This window comes from Sorex fumeus, unplaced genomic scaffold (genome assembly GCF_029834395.1).
Source record: "Sorex fumeus unplaced genomic scaffold, SorFum_2.1 ptg000002l, whole genome shotgun sequence".
NCBI classification, from domain to species: Eukaryota; Metazoa; Chordata; class Mammalia; order Eulipotyphla; family Soricidae; genus Sorex; species Sorex fumeus.
Genome location: NW_026606059.1, coordinates 15,486,294 through 15,509,596, shown reverse-complemented (window position 1 = coordinate 15,509,596; position 23,303 = coordinate 15,486,294). Strand labels below are relative to the sequence as shown.

The 23,303-nt window shown below is 41.9% G+C and overlaps 1 protein-coding gene across 1 annotated transcript; it reads left to right on the top strand.

Annotated features, from left to right (window-relative positions):
- Positions 1 to 3,593: 3,593 nt before the first annotated feature.
- On the top strand, positions 3,594 to 22,844 carry CA2 (carbonic anhydrase 2). The gene is made up of 7 exons (XM_056136730.1): positions 3,594 to 4,155; positions 5,145 to 5,342; positions 15,091 to 15,209; positions 15,679 to 15,771; positions 16,783 to 16,845; positions 18,919 to 19,074; positions 22,032 to 22,844. The coding sequence occupies exons 1-7, from the start codon at positions 4,122 to 4,124 to the stop codon at positions 22,149 to 22,151; spliced, it is 783 nt and encodes a 260-aa protein (XP_055992705.1). The 5' UTR covers positions 3,594 to 4,121; the 3' UTR covers positions 22,152 to 22,844.
- The last annotated feature ends 459 nt before the right edge of the window (positions 22,845 to 23,303 follow it).

The window sequence follows — 23,303 nt, the reverse complement described above, 5'->3', positions numbered from 1 at the left end:
TGTGCTCAGTGCTGCTCTTGTTTTTTTGCTCAGGGGTCTGGTGGGCTGGAAGATGACATGTAGCAGCAAGTATTAAACCTGGTTTGGCCACGTGCAAGGCCCTACCTGCTGTACTTTGGTCCGGACAGGTATTATTTTCATCTTAACTTTGTAGATGAGGAAACAGATTCTTTGGAAGGCCAAACAGTCTGTCCAAGGTCAGAGAGTTAGAAAATTTGCTTTCATTCAAAACCTAGTCTAATTTTAGCATAATAGCATTTGTTTGTTGACTGCTTTTTGTAAAAGGAAACTGCTACTGCCTCCGACATTTGGATGCATGACTTCACGATTGCCAAAACATAACTTCATCAATGCACAGGTCATGGAGCTTGATTTAGACAATGGCAGTGAGTACCTAAGATACAGAGGTGAGTGCTGTGCACAGTTCCCTCTGGCTGAGGCCTCAGTTGAATAAGAAAGTGAATATGCAAGTGTGATAGCCTGGATATCTCCAAACACCCCCACCCCACCCCTGCTGCTTTTCCCAAGAAAGTCAGACTGCTGGTGGCTCATTCTTCTTTACTCCTTCCTCAAACTCTGTCCAGGTGTTTGGTTTTGTATTCATTACAATACACTCTAACTACTTGGCTCAAGGAAGAATCAAATTGCTCTTATTCACACAGTGACTTCAAGTGGTAGGTGATTGAATATACAGTCGCTAATTGAATTCTGAGGTGTGAGCTATTATTTCTGTTTCACAAATGAGCAGTCACCAGATTTTGGCTGAGCAGATTACAACTTGATGACTTGTAGGATTGAGTTAGAATGAAGGATCACAGACACTGGGTTTGAAGGATGTGGGGGCCGAACCGAGAGGAACAACCAAAAAGGAAGTGGCACTTAACCTCCATAGTTATTAAACACCACAACTGCAATAAATGAGAGCTCTTTAGCTGTTCATTATCTTATTTAAGTTTAAGTTAAACGTTTAATAATCTGCATGTGTTTTGTAATATATATATATCCATAATTACTTTACAATTTTTGGAGGAAACTCAAATACTGCAAATATTTCATTTTACCTTTCTTACCAAGATGAATTCATAATGGTTTTTATTATAATAATTAGAACGTAGCCCTCAGACTTTTTGATTTTTAGTCTCCCGACTGAATGAATTTGCAATTTTCTTCCTGAGGCAGAACAAGTATGTTTCTTTAGCTATTGTGGGGTTTTGTGTTTTTTTTTTGCTGGTTTTTGTTTTGTTTTGTTTGGGGGCCACAGCACTGCTCAGGGTTTACTCTGGGCTCTGAGCTCAGGGATCACTCCTGGCGTACTCAGGGGTCCACACAGGATGCCCAGGATCGAGTCCCTGGTCGGCCGCATGCAAGGCAAGTGGCCGACTTGCCATATTTGCACTCCAGTCTCGGTACTGTAGTTTCCTTACTTATTTTGATACGAGGCAGTCCTTCCATCTAGTAAAAATTTAAACAAGCGTATGATAATTACTGTTTTATATTTTTAAACCCAATACTGGAGGACTCTCTTGCCCCCTGACTCACACTGCCTACTAAGAATGCACTCAGTAAAATACAGTCAGTTTCTGAGTGTTCTACATAAGGGCATAAAGTCATTTCCATTATTAAAGTGAATCAAAACAGCAACAGCAACATCTGGCTCTCTGTGGAATGTCCAAAGGTGAGCCCCTGTCTGCCGGGTAGTGCCCACGTGACCTGCCCTCGCTGCTGTGCAGAGAGCCTGTTCCACTGAGATCCAGCTCATTTTCTAGAACCAAGTGGGGGCAAACTTTGCAGAACAAGAAATTATTTGGCGCACGGCAGTTTGGTGTTATTTGAAGTCTGAGATATAAACACCAAAACATGCTTCTATTTCAGACCCATTATTAAAGCCCCGGTCTAGTTTGACAGAAATGAGAGTCAAAGATTCCAGGGGATTCAGTACCTGCTACTTTTCCAGACTCTGTAGAGCCACTTTGCATTCATGGGCTTTGTACTCAACTGCAAGCATTTATCAACTTTTTATCCCCAGGGCCCAGAGAAGGATCTCATAGCAACAGCAAGGCCCTCTCCTGAGTTAAGTAAATATTTGAAAATTATGCAAAGAATCAGAATTATTTCATAGGCTTCCTGAGTCTAGGCAGCCACAGAAGCACAAATAAAAGATTCTTAATGCTGAACCCTGCTTGATGAAGGGTCAAGGACCAGAAAGTTGTTCAGTTCTCTTTTCCTTATAATATATTGTGGCAGCAGTCAGAGACTCACCCACAGACCGACACAGTTTTCTAGATTCTTAGAACGAGGAAAAGTAAATCATATCTGTTCATGAGGGATTAGCAAGAAATAGCAGCAAATAATGATTTTGAGATCAAATATTTAGACCCCTGCCATTCTTTTATTTATGTATATAAGAAATATAATGCCAAGGCTGATCAAGTTGTGTAATATTATATTGTGCTTCTCCAGCTTTAATTCCGGGGTGCTAGGCCCCCAAAGATCACAGAAACCACAGGAGAGAAAAACCTTCTTTCCCTTTTTTTGGCAAAGTCCCTGGAAGGAAAGGAATTCTCTCCTCACCTCAAAACAACCCCTCAACTGCTTGATTCTAAGGTTCAGTAAGCACAGGGTCACTGACCCACCTCTCTCTCTCTCTCTCTCTCTCTCTCTCTCTCTCTCTTTCTCTTTCTCTCATATTTCTCTCTCCCTTGACTTTTTTGCAATGATCAGGGGTTGCACACCCTTGTTTGGAGAGCTTTGTATGCTTCTGGGCGCGGTGCTCTCTGCCCAGTGCACGTATCTGTTGTGGCAGCAGGGATCAGAACAGTGTTACGGAGACGGGCAGCTAACTTGCCGGCCAGTGCTGGGACCTGACCTCACGCCCCAATGCCACAAGAGCCAGAGCTGCGGCGCGTCCCCTCCCCGACTTAAATGTCATCAAAAGGAGAAAAAAATAGACTTTTTCCAAAAAAAGTTTAAATATATAATATATGTTATTAAGATAAGAATAATCAGATCATTGGCAGCATACATTTATGTTTCATAAGCACACATATATTTATTAAACACACAGGAGAAAAAGAAATTCATTAAGGCAAAATACTTCGGGGCCCACGACAGCCACGCTAACTGCCAGTGTCTCAGTACCGTCCTCTGGAATTTTTCTAAATAATTTCTCAGGCGCACCCAATGCCAAGTTTCCCCCGCCAGCCCGGCAGAGCGCACAACCCAGTTTGCAAAGGAATGCACCTGCCCGGTGACTGCGCGCGAGAAAAGCGAGCTCGTAGAAGTGTTGGATGCTTGCGATCGAGACGTGCTCGGGAAGTGACCTCCTCGGAGACCTTTTTCTTTATTTTTTTAAGACGAGGGAGCCGGCTGGGGATGCGCGTCTCACATGACCCCGGGCAGGCAGCCTGCCGTGGCATCATCTCCCGGGCTGGGAGGCTCTCCGGGTGGCGGCGGCGCTCGCGCCGTTCCGCCGACGGCCGGCAGGGGGCGCGCGGCCCCGGCACCCCCCGCCGCAGCTCCCCGGCTCCCGAGGACCGTATCCCTACTTGCCCCAAGGTCACCGCTCCCCGCGCGCCGCAGCCCCGGGCGCGGGTACCCCGGGACCAGCCTTCGGGGCGGCACGGCCCGACGCCGGCGGAGCGGATGCGGTGGCGCGCCACGGCCGGGGGACCCGGGATGCGAGCTGCCGGGGGCCCGCGCGGGAGAGGCACCGGGGGCCCGGGGGCCCAGCGGCGCGCGCCGCGGCCCGACTCTGCGCCCCGGAGGGGGATGGGGTGCGCCTAGACGCCCCGCGGCCCCGCACCCACCCCGCGCCCCGCTCGCCGCCCGCCTGGAGGGTGTCGGGGTGCAGGGGGGGGCCCGGGCCGAGGGAACGCGCGCCGCCGGGGCGTTCTCCCCGCCCCCGGGGCCCTGCCCGCCGGCCCGCCCCGAGAGCCCGTCACCTCCTCCCGCCGGCCGCCGGGTCCACCCCGGGCCCCCCTCCCCCCCCCACCCCCACGCCGCCCCCGAGCACCAAGTTGGCGGGAGCCTATAAAAGCCGGGGACGGCGCGACCCGCGGACACAGCGTGCCAGCTCCCAGCCCCGCCGCGCCGCCGCCAGCCGCCAGCCCCGCCGCGCGACCATGTCCCATCACTGGGGATACGGCAAGGACAACGGTGAGTGCGCGCCGCCCCCGCGCCCCGACGCCCCGCCGCGCCCGGGGCGCCACTGTCGAGGAATCCGGGCGGGGGGCGCGCGGCTGCGGGGACCCCGCGCCGTCCCGGCCGGGCCGGCACCCCGCCAAGCTGGGGCTGGCGCTGGGGAATTTTTTTTCCTTCCCTTGGGGCATCGCAAAGAAATTAGGGTCCCCCCGTCTTCTCCTGCCACCACCCACCTCCCCAAAATTCGGGTCTGCGGGGACCACCTGTGGCTAAGGGCCGGCAGCGTGCTCCATCCCGGGGCGTTTTATTTTTTTTATTTTTTTTTTAGGACGGGGTGTTGGGACCCCGGGGAGTGTGATCTGGGAGTTTTCCCTCCCTCTCCCCGCTTCTGAGGTGTTAGGGGGTCCCCAGGGAATGCGCTTTAACATAGTCACAGACCCGGTGGGTGCCCGCAGGCGCGAGGAAGCGGATGCGAGGAGGATTTGGTGTTTTCATCCTGTGTGTGTGTGGGAGGGGGGGGGGTCCACGGTTGTATGGGGATGGGCAGTCCCCGGGAATCCTTAACTGTTCGGGAAGGGCAGCCTCGGGTCCGAGCCCTCCCGGGTGGTCCCGGCCCGGCCCGAGCGTTTGAATGGGCGCGCACAGTCCCGATCCTCAGCCAGCCCCAGGTGAGTGCTGCCTCGTCCACAGTTCCCATCGCGGGATGTCGGGAAAACTAGAGTGGAAGGAAAAGAGCTACTATTTACATGACGCCAGCTGCTTGTACTATCTTAACAGATGCTAATTCTCAATTTTCATAACCAGCCTAATAGCCCCAGCCCCGTAACACGAGGAAACGGAGGCACCAGCGAGGGAATGTTTCCGCCAAGTCATTTGGCGCTTGAAGGGGTGCCGCCAAAATTGGAAGCGAGCAGATGGGTTCTAAGATCACTGCCTTTATCTAGGGGTGCGGGGTGGCCCCTCCCCTCGTACTGGCGGACTGACAGATCTCTTCCCTACCCTAGGACCCGACCACTGGCATAAGGATTTCCCCATTGCCAAAGGAGAGCGTCAGTCCCCCGTGGACATCAACACCAAGACCGCCGTTCATGACCCTTCCCTGAAGCCCCTGAGTGTGAGCTATGAGCAAGCCGTGTCCCGGAGAATCGTGAACAATGGTCACGGATTCAACGTGGAGTTCGATGACTCCCAGGACAAAGCAGGTCGGTGTTGAGAAAGTTCCTTGTGTTTGTTTTCCCCGAACTTGATGGGAGCGGTAGGAAACTGGCAGAACTCCCTACTAGAGCGCGCACTCTAGGATGTCACGCTGGTGATCTTCATTAAATTCCAGAAGTAGGCTAATTGCTTTGAATGGCCCCAGGCTCTTTGGAGGACAGAAAGTTTTGCTGGTTTCTATCTAAGGTGTCTATGCCTGTGTAAGTCAGAGAAGGGAAGGTCTCCCCAAGACCCCTGTCAACATCAGACACACAAGGTTTGCAAAACTTGAAAATTCCCTCTAAAATATTTGTTTTCCAGAATGGGTGACTACACCAGTGCAAAGTGCTTCTGAGTGTGAGCCTAAAGATAGCAGTCACAGGATGATGAAAACCAGACACTTTAAAATCATAAAATTCAGGGGACACTTTAAAATCATAAAATTCAGGGGCTGGAGTGATAGCACAGTGGGTAGGGTGTTTGACTTGCACACAGCAAACCCGGGTTCGATTCCCAGCATCCGATATGGTCGTCTGAGCACTGCCAGGAGTGATTCCTGAGTGCAGAGTCAGGAGTAACCTCTGAGCATTGCTGGGTGTGACCCAAAAAGAAAAAAAAATCTAAAATCATAAAATTCAGGGGCCTGTGTGAGAGTCCAACGGGCAGAAGGGCGCTTGCCACGTGACACGGCCAATCCAGGTCTCCATCCCTGGTACCCAGTATCATCCCTGGAGCCTGTTGGAGGTGATCTCTGAGCACAGATGCAGTATTAAGCCCCAAGCACTACAGGCCCCAAAGCACACCCCCCCCCCCCCCCCCCCCCGGCCCAAATTGTAAAATCCTTAGAAACAATTGCATTTAGGAATGTTTTCTTATCATTAGTGTGATAAAGTGGTCTAACCTGCTTTCTATCCAGAAATTCATGCACACATGAAGACACAATTGAACTGTCATAGATAAAACCAATTATCCTAATTTATTTGTAATAGACCTATCTTCCAAACGCCCAATGAATGTTTTTTCCCCTCTATTTAGAAATAGAAACACAACCTCATTTAGACGGTAGCAACCTTCTTTGTCCACTGGTTGATTTAATTGCCAGTGCCCTATTTTCCCAAACACTTCCTCTGAAGGTCGCTGGAGGAATGGTGCTCCAGACAAACTGCATGTTGTGGGAGTAGGGCAAAATGCGAGAGAGATGACATTCCAGTGTGCTGTCAAAAATATATCAATGTGATGATAATCATTGTAGTTGAATTGATTCTTCTTTCTCATTAGCTATCCATTGTATTCAGTACAGCTTTGTAAAAGTTCTTCCTCCTCACCCTCGCCTGCTCGTAAATTTTTGTTTGTCAGACCCTTTCTTTTTCTGAAATAGTGACTCAGGAAGATTGCTCTTTGGAAGATTAACACAGAGAGTATCTGAAAAATCTTTTCGGTCTACTTGTGAGCTGTGTAAAACCTAGTTCAGGATACACACACACACACACACACACACACACACTTTGGCATAGCATCTGGTGGGGAACTATATGTTGCCAGGGAGAGAATGAGGAGCTCCTGAATGTAAGGATGTTTTTCAGTTCTTTAAGTTATCTCGCCGTTAGCATAAGTTATTAGATTTTGATTTAGCAGAGAATGACCACCGAAGAAACTCCATCAATAATTCTATTCCACTGTCTTCCCAAGCATGCTGCCCACATTAAGGAAAAAATTAATTCACAAAGAAAAAAATAGGTTGTGTATATATATATATATATATACACCATAAACACTGAATATTTATCAAATGATTAGGCTAATGGTGTTGGCAGTATTGTACAGATAACAAGGAAACCAAATATCTTTAAATTACTTTAGTCTCAGACTTCAGTGTTTTTTATAAAAGAGATGGAATGAATGTATATTTCAGTGATATGAATGAAAGAATTGTTTTCAGTGGAGGGAATGTTCACCAGCGTTATTATATGCAACAGAGAAATTGGATGCTCAAAGTGTTTTTTAAAGAATGAATAAATGAATGTCTAATAAATGGAAACAAGAGATGTATAACCTTTATTCTTTATTGATTTGATTGTAAAATAAGTTGTTCCTGTATTATTGGAAAGTGGGTATCAGTAATGTAGTATGATGACCATGAGCATGATAAGCCTGAATTTAATTTCAGCATCTACCATGAGCCAGCTCAGTAGCCAGGAGAGGAGAGTAACTTAACCTTTCTGAGTTTTACTTTTCTCTGCTGTAAAATTAGAGTGGCAGTGTTATCTACTGCAGAGAAAGGATTAATTGAGATAGTGAATAGACAGTACCTAACTCGGTGACTAGCGTATAATAATTTCTCAGTTTCCATTGTGGTTATTGGATCTGCATGCTCCTTTATTAGACAATTGCTGTATGTATTGAAACCCAGACCTTTAAAGGTTGAAACCCAGACCTTTAAAGGTTGAAGCCTTTAAAGAAAAGGCCTTAATTAGCTCTAATATTACTTCCCATCACTTGCTAGTATTTTGAAATTTTATTTCTGCATGCCACTGTGTTTCATTCTTATACTAAAGTCTAATTTCACATATGACTCTGACATGGTTTTATATGTTTCATCTTGAGTAGATCAGGTGCCCATGGGTTTCTGTACGAGCAGTAACTGATTAGGACCAGGTATACCTTCTCTGCTTCTGGAGAATAACACGGACCTCATTCAAACGACTACCATCTATTCTTACACTGTGAAACAGCTGAAAACCCATGTAGGGACCCAAGTCTGTATCCTCAGACATAGGTATTATTCACCTGGTTCTTAGACAAAGATAAAATACTTTCTAGAGAAGCCATGTGTGGCGAGGGCAGGAGGGAGTCCTCTACTCCCAGAATCCTGTATTCCCAGAATCTCTGCTGGAGATGCCCAGAGCAGAAAGACAGGAATCATAGACACTGGCAGTCTTGACGGCAACACAGCAACACAAAGGAATTCTCAAAGAATGAAGGGATCACTGTGGAGGCTGAGGAGTTGTCCTGAGCCAGCAAGGCGGGACTCTCCCAGGGAAATATGACTTAGACTAAGACTTGAAGGATTTTGGTTGATTGGAGGAAGTATCCTGGACCCAAGAACACAGCGTGAGCTCTGGGCAGGCCAGAAGTGCTGTAAAAACAAGGGGGAGGAGGGAGTGTTAGAAAACTTGTTGTCTTTCCATATCAAAGACGCCTTTGTCATTTTGCCCATACCTCTTTAAACATTTTCAGTTGTTTGGATTGAACAAGGAAGCACTTTTTTTCCCCCTAGGATGCAGATTTTGTTAAATGTTGATATCCAGGGAAACCATATCTCAGCATTTCAGAAACAAACAAAACTAAAGTAAAAGAACTCTATTCTACAGCATGCTAAGACGTATCATTTTACACTTAAAATTTGTAATTTGGTGGGTGGGGAAGAGGGATGACACACATCCAGAAGTTCTCAGGATTTACTCCTGGTTCTGTGCTCAAGAGATCCTTTCTAGCACAGTGCTGCAGATTGAATTGTGGTTGGCAGGGTACAAACTCAAATAGGACCTTGCACTATTTGGTCCCTGCATTTCAAGAACAGAAACAGACAGATTCTAAAGTCTTAAGTTAGAACAAATGGCAAAGACACTGCAATTCTGCAATAGTAAACATGGAAAAAACAGAGTATGTACGAGTTTAAGTAATTTATTTTCATCTCTTTCCTAGTCTGTTAGAGCGAGACGAAATGAAAGTCATTTAAGAATAGAAGTTGACGGGCCTTAGAGATAGGACAGCACATAGCGTCGAGTGCTTGCTTTGCATGCAACCCATCCAGGTTTGATTCAGTCACCACATACGGTTCCCCAAGCCTCTCCTCGAATGATGCCTGAGCACAGAGCAGGAATGTGGGCCCAAATCCAATGTCAAAAACAACACCCCACAACATATTTGAATAAGAATCTTTGATTGAGAGCCTTAGTTAACAGTTTGTCGGGAGTACCATGTTTAGAAAAACTGTTACGTTTTCTCTGTATGTGAGTCTAAAAATAATGGTTGCTTAACTTTTAAAATAGTTGATTATCTTTTAGTCTGGAGTTCTTTTTATGATGTTACCATTCTAACTGTCTTTTATTGCTTGCTTTTTACAATTAAATGCATCAATTCATTTACATCTTACCTTCAGTGAGATTTGAATCTAGAATTTTTTACAGAAGCAGACTTTCAAATTTATCCTAAATGTTATCTTCTATGCAAACTTAAATACTTGGGTATCAGGAACTCAGCTGGTTGAGTTAATTGCTGTGTTGAAGCTTGAAAGATTCTTTTTATATGCAGAGTTAATAGGCTTTAACTGGAAGCTGGTTTAACGCACTTACCTATCTTCTAAATTCCTTTAAAAATAACCCCCTAAAAATTAATGAAAATTTGATAATCCTGTTAGATTTTTTTTTAATGATTAAAAAATAACTAACTGCTTGAGACCTTTTATTACTAGCTTTATTTGGGAGAAAAGAATAACAGCCAAATGATTAACTCCTGCTAACTTATTAACTTTTACTAATGAGCTTAGTATTTTCCTTCTTTATTGCAAAGTTGGAATAAATATTCAAATGATTGGGTCAACCAATACGCTATCATTTGTTTTAGAAGTTGGAGATTTTCCCCTATCATTTCAAGAAATAAAGAATGAAAGCCATGTTTACCTCATCTCACCTGAACCAGAGCATTTTTTCTCAAATAGAACATAGATCTTTCTTCATTTTTCAGGGACTTGCTTTTCAGTTTTAAAATTTTCCTTCCAATGTGATAAGTTAAAAAGGAAACAGAATACCAACAAATTGAAGGCCTTACCATACATGGAGCGATAGCACAGCGGGTAGGGCGTTCGCCTTACACGCGGCCAACATGGCCGACCCGAGTTCGATTCCTCCACCCTTCTCGGAGAGCCCGGCAAGCTACCGAGAGTATTCGATATGCCAGACACAGTAACAACAAAGTCTCCAATGGAGACGTTACTGGGCCCACTTGAGCAAATCGACGATCAACGGGAGGGCCTTTACCTTTACCTTTTACCATACATGTTTATGGTGTGAGCAGAGCCTTCAGTATCTAGAAAACTGACCCCAACACTCAGAACAATACTGTATTGAGTTAGGTTCATGTAAAAAAATGTTAAAGATGTCCTTTTTTGACTTTCATGTGATCCCCATATATATGAAAATTTAAAAAAAAAGTCTGTTCTCTTAAATTTTGCTCAGTGAAAGTAACTACTACACTCTCACTAAAATCTCTTACTGGGAAAAAGTATGGCAATCTTTCCCTCAGATTTATCTACCTTATTGTGTATTTTCTTAACTTTAGTATGTAGGTAGCCCTCAGATTACTGGTTATTGCCCAAAATAGCAAAACAATAAAGCCTGATTTAATAAGTTTTTAGATTGTTCACAGGGGAGATTGTTAAGCTGCAGGAAATGCTGTGTTTTCTAGCAGATTTACTTACTTCATTTCCAAGACATTCCTTAAATTTTCGATGCAAGCTAAGGATTATTGAGAACAGCTTATTTATATTTTGTATGATGACGACACTATTTACATTGATTAAGGTCTTTAGTTTGTTGCTTGGAAGTGTGTTACATTAAGCAGTGATAAAGTAGTGAAAAGGGAGAAACTAATTTGTTAAACTTTTAGTTTCTAATTTACATAGATGTGATTCATTTTTAAATGGCAGGGGTGAATCTCTTGATTTACACAGCAACATAATTTATATAAGTTCCTCAACTATCTATTGAAAGATAGATTATAATATTATATTTGGTTATTATGTTTAATACATATTCAACGCGCATTACTGATAGTAGATCAAAAAAAGTTACAATCAATTGGTGTTTCTTGAAATGTACAACAAGCCTCACTAATGGAGATGTTACTGGTGCCCACTCCAGTATTGTTAAGTTCTGAGAATTGAAAAAAAAAAGCCATTTGAATAGAAAACCCATTTATGTGTTTTGTGAAACACATTTCTGCAGTTTAAGAAATCACTGACTTCTCCGAGTCCCCCAAACATAGCTGGATTTGACAAAAAAAAAGCATATACAGTCAGCAATTTATACTATCTTTAAAATTATTTTTGGATTAAAAGTACATGGTTTTTTGTTTTTGTTTGTTTTAAGCTGAGCAAGTATAAAAATAGTAGAATTCAAATGAAAGAAGTTGAATTGGATGATAGCAAAATCTTCCCTACTCAATGGAAGCTCATCTTTTTTCTTATTTCTCATATAAGAAGATGCATGCTGTATTTATTAGAATCATGACTACTCCTTTTTAAACTGAGGGGTGGAGTCTCACAAGCAGTGTTCAGAGGGCCTAGAGGACCACTATTAGAAATGTTCAGACAACTGGGCAGGAAAGTCCGTGCTCTGGGACCTCCAGGTTTATACCAGGTATGCTTGGACTGGATAGATAGCACAGTGGGTAGGGTGTTTGCCTTGCACGTGGCCAGCCCGGGTTTCATTCCTCTGTCCTTCTCAGTAAGCTACCGGGAGTATCCCACCGCCACGGCAGAGCCTGGCAAGCTCCCTGTGGCATATTCTATATGCCAAACACAGTAACAACAAGTCTCACAATGGAGACATTACTGGTGCCCACTCCAGCAAATCAATGAACAACGGGACGTCAGTGGGACAGTGCTACAGTGCTATGCTTGGGGACTGTGAGAAGTCAGGGATCAAACTCAAGGCCTTATGAATTCCAGCACGCATCCCTGATCCCTGAACTATCTTCTTGGCTCTAAAAAAATATTTTAAGGCCTTGATGAACTTAATTCCAAGCTAAGAATTTGCTGAGAACTTTCCCACTAGTTGACCAAGACCAGAACCACTGTTTTTAATAGCAAAATGAGCTTTAAGGGCTTCTCAACTGTTTCTAATTATGATGGGCTTCTCTACATAGCAACATAGTTTTATTTTAACAGGAGCTTAAACAGGTATATGAGGGTAATAGATCAGCACTGCATGTGTTTAATTATTAAACTCTGAAAGTAATTTTATTTTTTTTTTTAGTATTAGCGAGTCATATTTTTATTAAAAACTCACCAGGTCAGTGGGGGAAGGCTATGGGTGCTAGGTGGTGGAGATTTACATCAAATCTATAAGCTTCAATGCTATTAATAATCATGTTACCTACACTATAATTAAAAGGGTTTTAAATTAAAAAATGAAAACTTGTATATTTTTGCCTAATTCTTAACATTCTCTGGAAGCATTAAATTGGTATAGAATTCTTAAGAAGTCCAGGGATCAGATAAAAAAGAAAGAACAATAAGCCTTATTATATTTTAAATGTTAGATCCTAATTCGGCCCTTTCCAGGGGAAAGGAGATACATATAGAAAGGCCAGTTGCTTCATTGTATTTTACCACTAGGTAGAATAAATGTTGCTTTTTAAGTTCAGTTAGCTCTCAGGTCATCATCAAGAAATTATTTCAGATTAAATTCATTTCATAAGCATCTTATTTTTTGGAGAGGAATGTTCGAGTCACATCTGATAGTGCTCAGAGCTTGCCTCTGGCTCTGCATCAGACATCACTCCTGGTGGTACTTAGGGGACCAAGTGTGGGGATGACCACTTTGTGCAAGACAAGAGCTACCCCCTGTACTATCTCTCTGCCTTAGACATTTACTTTCATTACAAAAGGGGGGGGGAAAGATTTGCACATTTTTTAAACAAAATAATTTTTAATGAATCAATGTAATGTACTGTTACAGACTTATAAACTTTTTTTTAAACATTTTTATTAGTGAGACACCATGAGGTACAGTTGTAGACTTACAAATTTTTGTGCTTGTGTTTCAGTTATACAATGATCAAATTACCCATTCCTCCACCAGTGCCCATTTCCCACCACCACGGATCCCAGTATCCTTCCCAGCCCCATCCCCCCCATCCCACCCTTCCTCTGTGGCAGGGCATTCCCTTTTGTTCTCTCTCTCCTATTGGGTGTTGTGGTTTGCAAAAGAGGCAACAGACTTACAAACTTTTGTGATTACATTCCACACTCATTTTTCTCTTTTCTTTTCTTTTTTTTTTCTTTTTTGGGTCACTCCCAGCAATGCACAGGGATTAGTCCTGGCTTTGCACTCAAGAATTATTCCTGGTGGTCTCGGGGGACCATCTAGATGCTGGAAATTGAACCCGGGTCAGCCGGGTTCATGCAAGGAAAACACCCTACCTGCTGTGCTATCGCTCCAGCCTCCGAAGACTTATTCTTTCCTTAACAGAATGATCAAATTAAAGAAAGGCTTTCAATGAGCTGTTTTAGGAGAAGAGATTTTACCAAAATATATTCAAACTGATATTTTTAAATAGGTAAACCATTTAAAACCCATTTATAACTGAAACACCATTTATAATTTTCCCTTCATTCTTCTTTTCCATGCCCGGGTCTATTAGAAAGCAAAGCTGGCAGCGGGGTCAGACTAGGAACAATGGAACAATCCTTGCACCCAGTTCTCTTCTAGCCAGTTTTATTTTACTGAGTGTATTCGAGGGTGTTGGTGCCACCTAAGCTTAGGGAGAGCGAAACGAGCAGACTTTGTGGAACAGACTCACTCTCTGTTTTGCACCTACAGAGTAAGTCTGAGCTCTTCATTTTGTAGAACTATAAACCGAAGTTAATAACATACCCCTAATAAAAATAAAGTGTAGCAACAGACTATAAAATGGAGGTGGTAAAATTATTCTTAAGAGCTTTAACATATATTGGTCAAGCAACAGATATCATAAACATTTTTATATATTATGTATATTGGCATGCCTTAAACATAAAATGTTTGTTATGTTATGGGGTAAGAATGGGGAAAGAGTGATTTTTATATTACAGCGCTCTTTTAAGAGACAGCTGGATGGGTCAGAGCAATGGTACCATGGGTAAAGCGTTTGCCTTGCAGGCAGCTGACCCAGGTTCGATTCCTGGCATTCCATATGGTCCCCTGAGCATGGCCGGGACTAATGCCTGAGAGCAGAGCCAGGAGTAATTCCTGAACATCACCGGTTGTGGCCACAAAAGAAACAAACAAAATAAGACACAACTTATCCACAGGGAGACCCTACTCTAAGAATATGATTTATGGTATTGATTTCACTTATAACAAAGCTACATAATGCAAGATAGGAGAATCATGGGATGTTATTTATTTATTTATATTCTTATTTTGGGGTGGCATCTGCTTGCACATCTTTATTTACCCAAATTTATTAATGAAGCAACTTGTGCTCACTACATGGGAAGTGCTTCCTCTGCCACCACACCCAAGATCTGGTCTGTCAGAGTGAGCGAAACCAAGGTTGGAGGCACTCAGTGGACGGGGGTTGAAAAGGTTCCCAAGTTTGCAAGTGTGTAACTGTGGTCGGGACAAGCAGCTTCCCAGGAAATTCCTACATAATTCACAGAGGAACTAATAGTTTTACATAATTTTTTCTCTTGGAACCTAAACTCACGAGGCCAAAACAAACCCAGAAGAGCCTTGTTCAGAAAGCGGAGGGGAACAGAACCTATCCTTCTACCAAACCAAGTGAGGGCCGGAACCAAATGAAACGATTTGTTCAGCGCAGTGGAATAAACCTGTGTCTGAACTTACTTTTCAAAGTGAAAATATTTCTAGGTATGAAGATAGGATTGATGGTTGCACTCTGTAGTAGCATGGAGGTGTGCTAGGTACATATATGAGAATGCATGTTTTCTATGTGCGCATTTACATGTATGTATATTTAAATTTTCAGTGCTGAAAGGAGGACCGCTCACTGAAACTTACAGGTTGATCCAGTTTCATTTTCACTGGGGCTCTGCTGATGGGCACGGTTCTGAGCATACTACGGATAAAAAGAGATATGCTGCAGAGGTAAGCAGAGCTTTTTCTTCAGGCAAAGATAAAAATCGATGTTTTCGTATGAATTTTGAATTTTGAAACTTAATTTTTTAAAAAATCTGACTCAAGCCAAGTCAATTGCTTTTACAAAGAACCATCACATTTCCTTCTTAAAATTTTTTATGTGTGATGCTTCAAGTAATGCTGAATAAATGATCTCTGTTATATCCAAGGATACCTACCCCTTGCAAAAAGTTAAAAGAATTTAAAGGGCCTCTTTTTAATATAAAATCAAAGGAAATGATTTCCCTAAAAACTAGGTAATGCTTGGTCTTAGACATCTTGATGTAATCATTTGTCCTTATGTTAGATAGGAGGTAATTACCTACATTTTCACTTTCTTTCGTAACCTCTAGCAATGAAGAAAAAAAAGTCGATGTAAAATATCTCTAGGCATTTATTGAGTCATTCATTGTATATATTTTGTCTCCTCTGGTTTTAGCTTCACCTGGTTCACTGGAACACCAAATATGGGGAATTTGGAAAAGCTGTGCAACAGCCTGATGGATTGTCTGTTTTGGGTGTTTTTTTGAAGGTTGGTTGATGTCCCCTCCCTCCAATACCTGTTTTTACGAAAGATTGACCAGACAGAACACTCATAACATATGGGATCTTCTACAAAATGCCTTTGACTCCAAAATATTTTCAGACTTATTTTCTCCTTCGTCACTGCTAGTGGTGGTGGAGATGAAGGACAAAAGGACAACGTGAAGGGGTACTAGCTGGTACCATTTAGACATTTAGATGGGAATCTGAAGGCTCTTATATTTTAAACGAGGAAAGACTCTTTAACAGATGCAGTTAAGAAAAAAAGAATTCAACCTTTAAAAAAAGAGTTCAGCCAACTAACTTCTCAACAAACGAAGCTAAATTAAAATCCATTTGGAGAGGATTGAAGGAAAGTTGATTGATATTAGAGTATTTTAGGCAAGAATGAAGCTTGGAGAGTGAGCTGCCAGCTAGATGGTCGTAAAGGGAAAACGAAAAGGTTTGGATTCCAGTCAGAGACCCTGGTATCATATCTGTCAGCATACAGAACCATCCATGGGAACCATCCTTTGGAAGCAAGAAGAGATGAAGGTTTCTAAGCAAGCATCCCCCAAATCTGCAGAATGCAAGGCCCTTAAGGTGAAGGAGAAGATGCTAAGCATATAACTAAAGAGAAATATAGGAAGAATCACAGGAAGTTTGATTGACTGAAAGGTGGCAGGCAAGTCAAAGGGAAGAGGGAATTTCAAGAACAAGGGAAAACAGCAGTGTGAAAGCCTATAAGAAAATTAAGAAAAACCTTTGAAGAGTAGCCTTTGTTTTAGAAGTTGGGAGTCACTGGGCATGAGAGAGAACTGCGGAGGAATGAGAGTAAATGCAGAGGAAGTTGTCAGCAAAATTTGGGGAGACTATGCTGCCAGTTTAATCAAAGATTGATGGGTGACAGATAGCAAGTGCTCAATTTTGATTTTACAATAAGAAAAAATTTTCTGAGCCAGCCCCAATTGGTATAGCAACAACTGAGTTAGAGAGTCCTGTGTCTTATCTTTTCCTACAGATTGGCAGTGCTAATCCAGTCCTCCAGAAAGTGCTCGATGCCCTGGATTCCATTAAAACCAAGGTAAAGACTTCTGCGTCTCCATTAAAGTCTCTGTTACTCCTATCCCACCGTGCTCAGGAAATTCTTCTGATCAAACCGAATAATCTCCATTTGATGTGTGGTATTTGAATGAGTACTTATGAGGATACAATGTAGTTTATGTTTTTAACTTTTCTTTATCCCAAAGTTGGTTCTAATCCTGATATGATTTTATGATTTGGTTTTCTTCAGTCTTCCTTCCAGTCATGTTTACATGCAAAAACAGTGTCCCAAGAGTCCCATGGTTCCAGAGAAGCTGGAAAACCGTCTGCAAAATGAGTCATTCATACAGCAAATATTTGTTGAATATTTGTTACCAACTAACCACTTTGTTAACCCAGGAGATACAATGAGGAACAGAAGGCCCTGCTTCATGGACAATTATATTACCTTATTAGGCTTATTACTATTATTTTCATTTGTATTTTTTATTGAGATAACTTTTTTTTCTTGCATTTTTGGGGTTACACCCAGCAATGCACAGGGATTACTCCTGGCTCTGTGCTAAGGAATTATCCCTGGTGGTGTTCAGGGGACCATATGGGATGCTGGGAATTGAACCCAGTCGGCCTCGTGCAAGGCAAACGCCCTACCAGCTGTGCTATTGCTCCAGCCCCCTGAGATAACTTTAGATGACAAGACTGTGTGCAACTATTCCTCCCTGTGCTTAAATGCTCTCTGCAGCAGAGCTGTGTGGAGGTTGTCGAGAATCTCCTTAAGGACCACATTTCCCAGAGCCAGCCCTGGCTTTGCAGAGCTTGTTGGAATCTGAAGCGGACCCCGCTCTTCAGATGCTAACACTTCTAGCCTGGCCCCTTGAATCATATTGAACCATTATCCCTCTTCCACCTGATCCAACTATTTTTCAAAATGACTTTCTCTAAAACTTTCCTCTAGTTCTCTTTAACTGTTCTCCCATGCCATTTTCTCTCAGGCTGGAGCAATAGTGGGTAAGGCATTTGCCTTACACTCGGCCGACATGGCCGAGCCGAGTTTGATTCCTCCGCCCCTCTCGGAGAGCCCGACAAGCTACCAAGAGTATCTCGCCCGCATGGCAAAGCCTGGCAAGCTCCCCGTGATGTATTCGATATGCCAGACACAGTAACAACAAGTCTTACAATGGAGACGTAACTGGGTCCACTGGAGCAAATCGATGAACAATGGGTGGACAGTGCTACAGTGCCACAATCCTGTTGATCTTTTAGTAATTCATCCTTGTTTGTATCCATTGCTTTAAAACTATACTGTCCAGAAATGAATGCAGCAAATTAGCTAGTAAGACAGTTATCCCCTTCTTTGCACTACTGTTGTTGTGACTGCAGCCTAAAATTCTAGCACTGCAGTGACATCGTTTCACTTTGAATATTGCATCACGTTATTTGATGACTTTATGAAAAATCTAAGGGATTATTTTTGAGGAGGAGAAGAGAAATGGGTATTTTTTTTTAATTGAATCACCATGAAATGTAGTTACAGAACTTTCATGTTTGAGTTTCAGTCATACAATGATTGAACACCCATCCCTCCACCAGTGCGCACTTTCCACCACCAATGACCCCAATATCCCCCATCCCAGCCCTTCCCCTGCCCCTATGGCAGACAAGAGAAATGGTATTTGAAATTGAGAGTCAAGTCTTCTTTCTACTATCTTCTTATCTAGATTTCCAAATCAAAGGTCTTGTTTGTTTCTTTCATTTTTGTTTCAGAGCGGTGAATGGGGGTGCCGCACACTGGCAATGCTCAAGGTTTACTCCTGGCTCTGTGCTCCTGGAGCATTCCTACTAGTGCTCAGGAAACCACAAGCTGTGCTGAAGATAGAACCCTGCTAGGCCGTTTGCTGGGCTAGAGCCTCGGACCCCTGAACTATCTCTCTGCCCCTTCCAAAGTCAGAGCTTTATGTTAATTTTTTTTTGTTTTCTGGTGAAGATGAACTTCTTTCACAGTATTTTTTCCTCCCTATTAAAGAGAATGCACGTCTTTATGTTTCCTACTTCTCTGCCTTCCTCCTCCTCAGCCCACGTGACAGGTTTAATTCCTGCCTCTTCCTTGTTCCAGGGGAAGAGCGCTGACTTCTCTAACTTTGACCCTCGTGGCCTCCTTCCGGCGAGCTTTGACTACTGGACCTACCCGGGCTCCCTGACCACACCCCCTCTCCTGGAATGTGTGACCTGGATCGTGCTCAAGGAGCCCATCACTGTTAGCAGTGAGCAGGTCAGTTTTCTAGCAAGCGGTTTGGGTAGGGAGGTGGAACAGCTAGTCCAGGCAGAAGAGCATGGCCTGTGGGGTCACAGCTGTCTAGGATTTAGTCTTTTCTTTTTTTTGACTGTTTATGGCTGGTGGAACTCCTGCATGCAACAGTACCTAGCAAATACACAGCATTCAACACATATTTGTTATTAAGCTTAATCTTAGGCAGTTTGTTTGCTCTGTAAAATGAAACAATCAGGAGGATGAAATGAGAAAGGTGTGGGTGCATTTTTTATTTGCAAGCTGTGAGGAAGCTGAGGCTTAGAACAATGAGATTTCATATTTGAGGTCATGGAGGTTTCAGAGATAATTCCCAGATTAGTACTCACTCACATCAGCGCTTACTGCAGTTTTATTTATATCAGAATTTATTTCTTAATTCCAAAAATATCTAGAAAATCACTTTGGAGGAAAATTACATATCAGTTTGTCCCACATTGCTTTAGCACTTTGGTCCAGAGATTTTCTTATATTTCATGTACTTAGTTCAGATCATAAATGCAATCTAGGATCCACAGAGGCAAATAGAGAAATTATTTGCTGAAATTATTTCAGTTTGTGTTGTTGAAATGTGTAAAATGAGCATTCCTCAGTAGGGCCCATAAGGGTGTGAATTTTGAATAGTTGGAGAAGAAAACCAATAGCCAACGTCCTGAACATTTCTACTGAGTATTTGTAGTGTGACTTAAACCTATAAAAACTCCTCAAGTATTTTAATATTGAAGTTAAAATCATTAGAATTATAAAGATGTCACCTAATGCAACATATAGAAATGTTGATTTTGGATGATGCACATATAAACCTTATGTTGCAATACTACTTTAGTTATCAAAAATTAAATTAAAAAAGCTGGAATGTGCAATAGGTATTGAACAGGTCTGTGGTGCAGTAAAATAGCAGTTCTTTGTACCAGAATCAGAGTTGAGTACAAATAGCATTCTGTTTGTTTTCCTTTAGAATGTTAACTTATGTGGACTATGATACTTCACATCCTTCTAGAGGAGATATATATCTGACACTTTTTTAATCTGAAAAAAATCACCTTCTCGATAGCCAAGTAGATAAAAAAAATTGGTAGCTGCATTGTTGGTGGATGACTTAAAAACTGATCTTGCAGTCATACTCATTTGAGCATGATTCTTGAAATATAAGCAAACATTACAATGTTTCTTCCTACTTGTAAATGCAGTACGTGAGTTACAATTTAAACTCTGCACATTCCTATTCTTAAGCTGGAAACAATCTAATTTGAATTTTGTAGCCTGACATTGAGAACTGTTATAAATGTATTTATTGTGGACCCATACCCATACACACAAATACCCATTAAGTCAGGGCAATTGAACCTATCCTTTTGGTCCCTTTGTAGAGAATTTAACCTTTATGACAGAAAGTAATACTGAAATATAAATATAACTGCATGCATGGTAAAATATCACTAAAGACATTTTTCCATGTACATGGAATCTGAGCTAGGCCTCACATTCATAAGTCTGGGCTCAGGTTCCTTATCTTCTGGAAATCCCTAGTTCTGACTTGCATCCCCAACATGATTTTAAGAAAAGTTTGAGTAGCACATGCCGACATAACTACATCACAAGTGGAAGAGAAATCGTTGGTTCTTCCATTAGTTCCTTAAGAGCGGGCAAATTTTTTTCTTGAAGTTCACTTGAAAACTTTCAACATCTCACTGGCGAGAATTTCTTCCATGCTCACTTTTAACATAGTGATTACAAGAGAGAATCATTGACATGGTCAGTTAAGTAATACCTACAGACTTTCCACCTGAAGAAGTCAAGCAGATGACTATTCTCATGAAGTGGGCCAGGCATAGGACAGATGTCATGTTAGTAATAGAAATGGTTTGGCCCTATTGTTACCTCTAATTTTCCTCACTTAGGCCTTGTGTTTGTGATGCTGAAATAAAGTCTGGTAGACCAATGTCTGAAAGCTTGGGAAATGAGTTGCATTGGTTTGACCCAAAACTTGGTTGTACTCTATAAACAGATTCTTACTCATTGAGTAAGAATGAGATTCTGTGAAAATGAGTACATTTCTAGATACTGTTAATGATTTCCTTTGTGTTATAGTAACAATGGTTGCGGATATTATAAGAGTCAACTTATATCAAGATCAGCTTCTTTGGCATGTGCATTTGTGTGAGGGTCTAGGGGGTGGGGATGGAGATGATGGATGGTTAAGGGACTATTATACTGCTTATGCATAGGGTTAAAAGCAGTTGGTTCATGAGCTACTGCATAATACCCAAACAACCCTTTCTCATTTATTTCTCGCCTTTAGGGAAAAAGTAAAATAACATTAGGCAAAACAGTTTAAAAAAACAAGAGATTGGCTGAGGGCACCCTATGTCACATCACTGGGGCAGGGAACTCAACAATTTTTAAGGTTAGAAAAGTCAACCAATGACAAAGAGTTGAAATTCTGGCTTGAAATTAATTTCTGTTTCCATATATTTAAGGAGATAGACAGCAGATCCTTTGACTTCTGGGCTTATAGACCCTATTTACTTTCTATACAGCTTTTATAATCAAACTTCTCTGGGGCAGAAAAGAAGACTTTAATTTCAATCTAGAGTTGTTCTTTAATATTTCAGCTATATTTTATATACTTTTGATGCTTGATTATAAACTGAGAAAAAATAGCAAGCTCATTGAAAATTTCCAAGTAGCTCCAATGATTTTGTATTTTATATAATAAAACTATTTGCTATGCAAAAGTATGCATGTACAAGGATTTACATAATTATGTAGGTATTGGGAATCAAATTGCATTTAGAACCTCAAGATATATCAGACTGTAGCTAGCATTGAGAATAAATATTTTGAGATATTGCATAGGTACATAAGTGAGCACTCTTATGAAACTCTTAACTTTTTAATCTCTGAATCCCAATTTTTAGATGTCGAAATTCCGTAACCTTAATTTCAACAAGGAGGGTGAACCCGAGGAACTCATGCTGGACAACTGGCGCCCAGTCCAGCCTCTGAAAAACAGACAAATCAGAGCTTCCTTCAAATAAGAGAGTCCTAGAGCCAGCACTTAATAATTTTTTGGTTTCCCTTTAGCTAAGCACAAATCTGCCTTGGTGAATTTTGGACCTTGGCTGCTTTGCATCTGATTTTCTAAACCCTCATCTCCCACCTGACGTACTTACTAATATAATGTGAACAGCTAGAATTGTCTTGCTTGAGAAAATTGCTGTGACTGGTGCTTTGTTTAATGGTATAGACAAATTTCTGTAACAGGGAATAGAATAAAATAAATAGGTAAAAGTATCTTGACTTTGGTCACAGCCTGCGTAGGGATGAGCATTTACAACTGTTCACTAAAATGCTTCGTTAAAACTTAGGAAAGTAGAATGATTGAGTGCAATTATGCATCACAAGATAAGTCAAGCCGCATAACGTAAATCAGGTAAAATAGACGTGAAGCAATGTAATGTAAATCTGATCAAAGAAATGTTATGAGCCTAAGATGTTATATTAAAGAAATAAAATTATAAATTCTTATATATTTGTAGCAATGTTACCTTAAATATGAATTATGCTGTATTTTAGTGATTTTTGAATTACAGAGATATAAATTAAGTGTTATCTGTAAAAATTGTTTTACTTATAGTTGTGATACAGAGTATATTTCCATTTAAATAATATATCATAACTTAATAAATATTGTATTTTAGATATGTTCTCTAATAAAATTCAGAGTTATACTTTGTGTTATTTTTAAGGGTTATTTTTAAGGGGAAGATGGGGTGGGGGCCAAACCTCGTGGTGCTCAGGTCTTGCTTCTGGCTCTGTGTTCAAGAATCACTCCTGGAAGTGCTCAAAGGAACATATACAGTGCCAGGAATAGAACCAGGGTCAGCTGCATGCAAGATGAATGCCTTAACTGCTTCACTCTCCCTCTGACCCTAGTATTTTTGTGGACTGCGGGTAATAATGCACTGTGTAGCACTGTCCTCCCATTGTTCATTGATTTGCTCGAGCAGGCACCAGTAACATCTCCATTGTGAGACTTGTTGTTACTGATTTTGACATATTGAATACGTCACAGGTAGCTTTCCAGGCTTTGCCGTGGGGGTGGGATACTTTCTGCTGGGCTCTCTGAGAGGGGTGGAGGAATCAAACCCGGGTCGGCCACATGTGAGGCGGATGCCCTACCTGCTGTG

Excerpts from the sequence above, each read along its gene's own strand:
- CA2 (XM_056136730.1), top strand. The coding sequence starts at position 4,122 with ATGTCCCATCACTGGGGATACGGCAAGGACAACG. Across the intron at positions 4,156-5,144 it reads GGGATACGGCAAGGACAACG|GACCCGACCACTGGCATAAG; the intron begins GTGAGTGCGCGC and ends TCCCTACCCTAG. Across the intron at positions 19,075-22,031 it reads TCACTGTTAGCAGTGAGCAG|ATGTCGAAATTCCGTAACCT; the intron begins GTCAGTTTTCTA and ends CCCAATTTTTAG.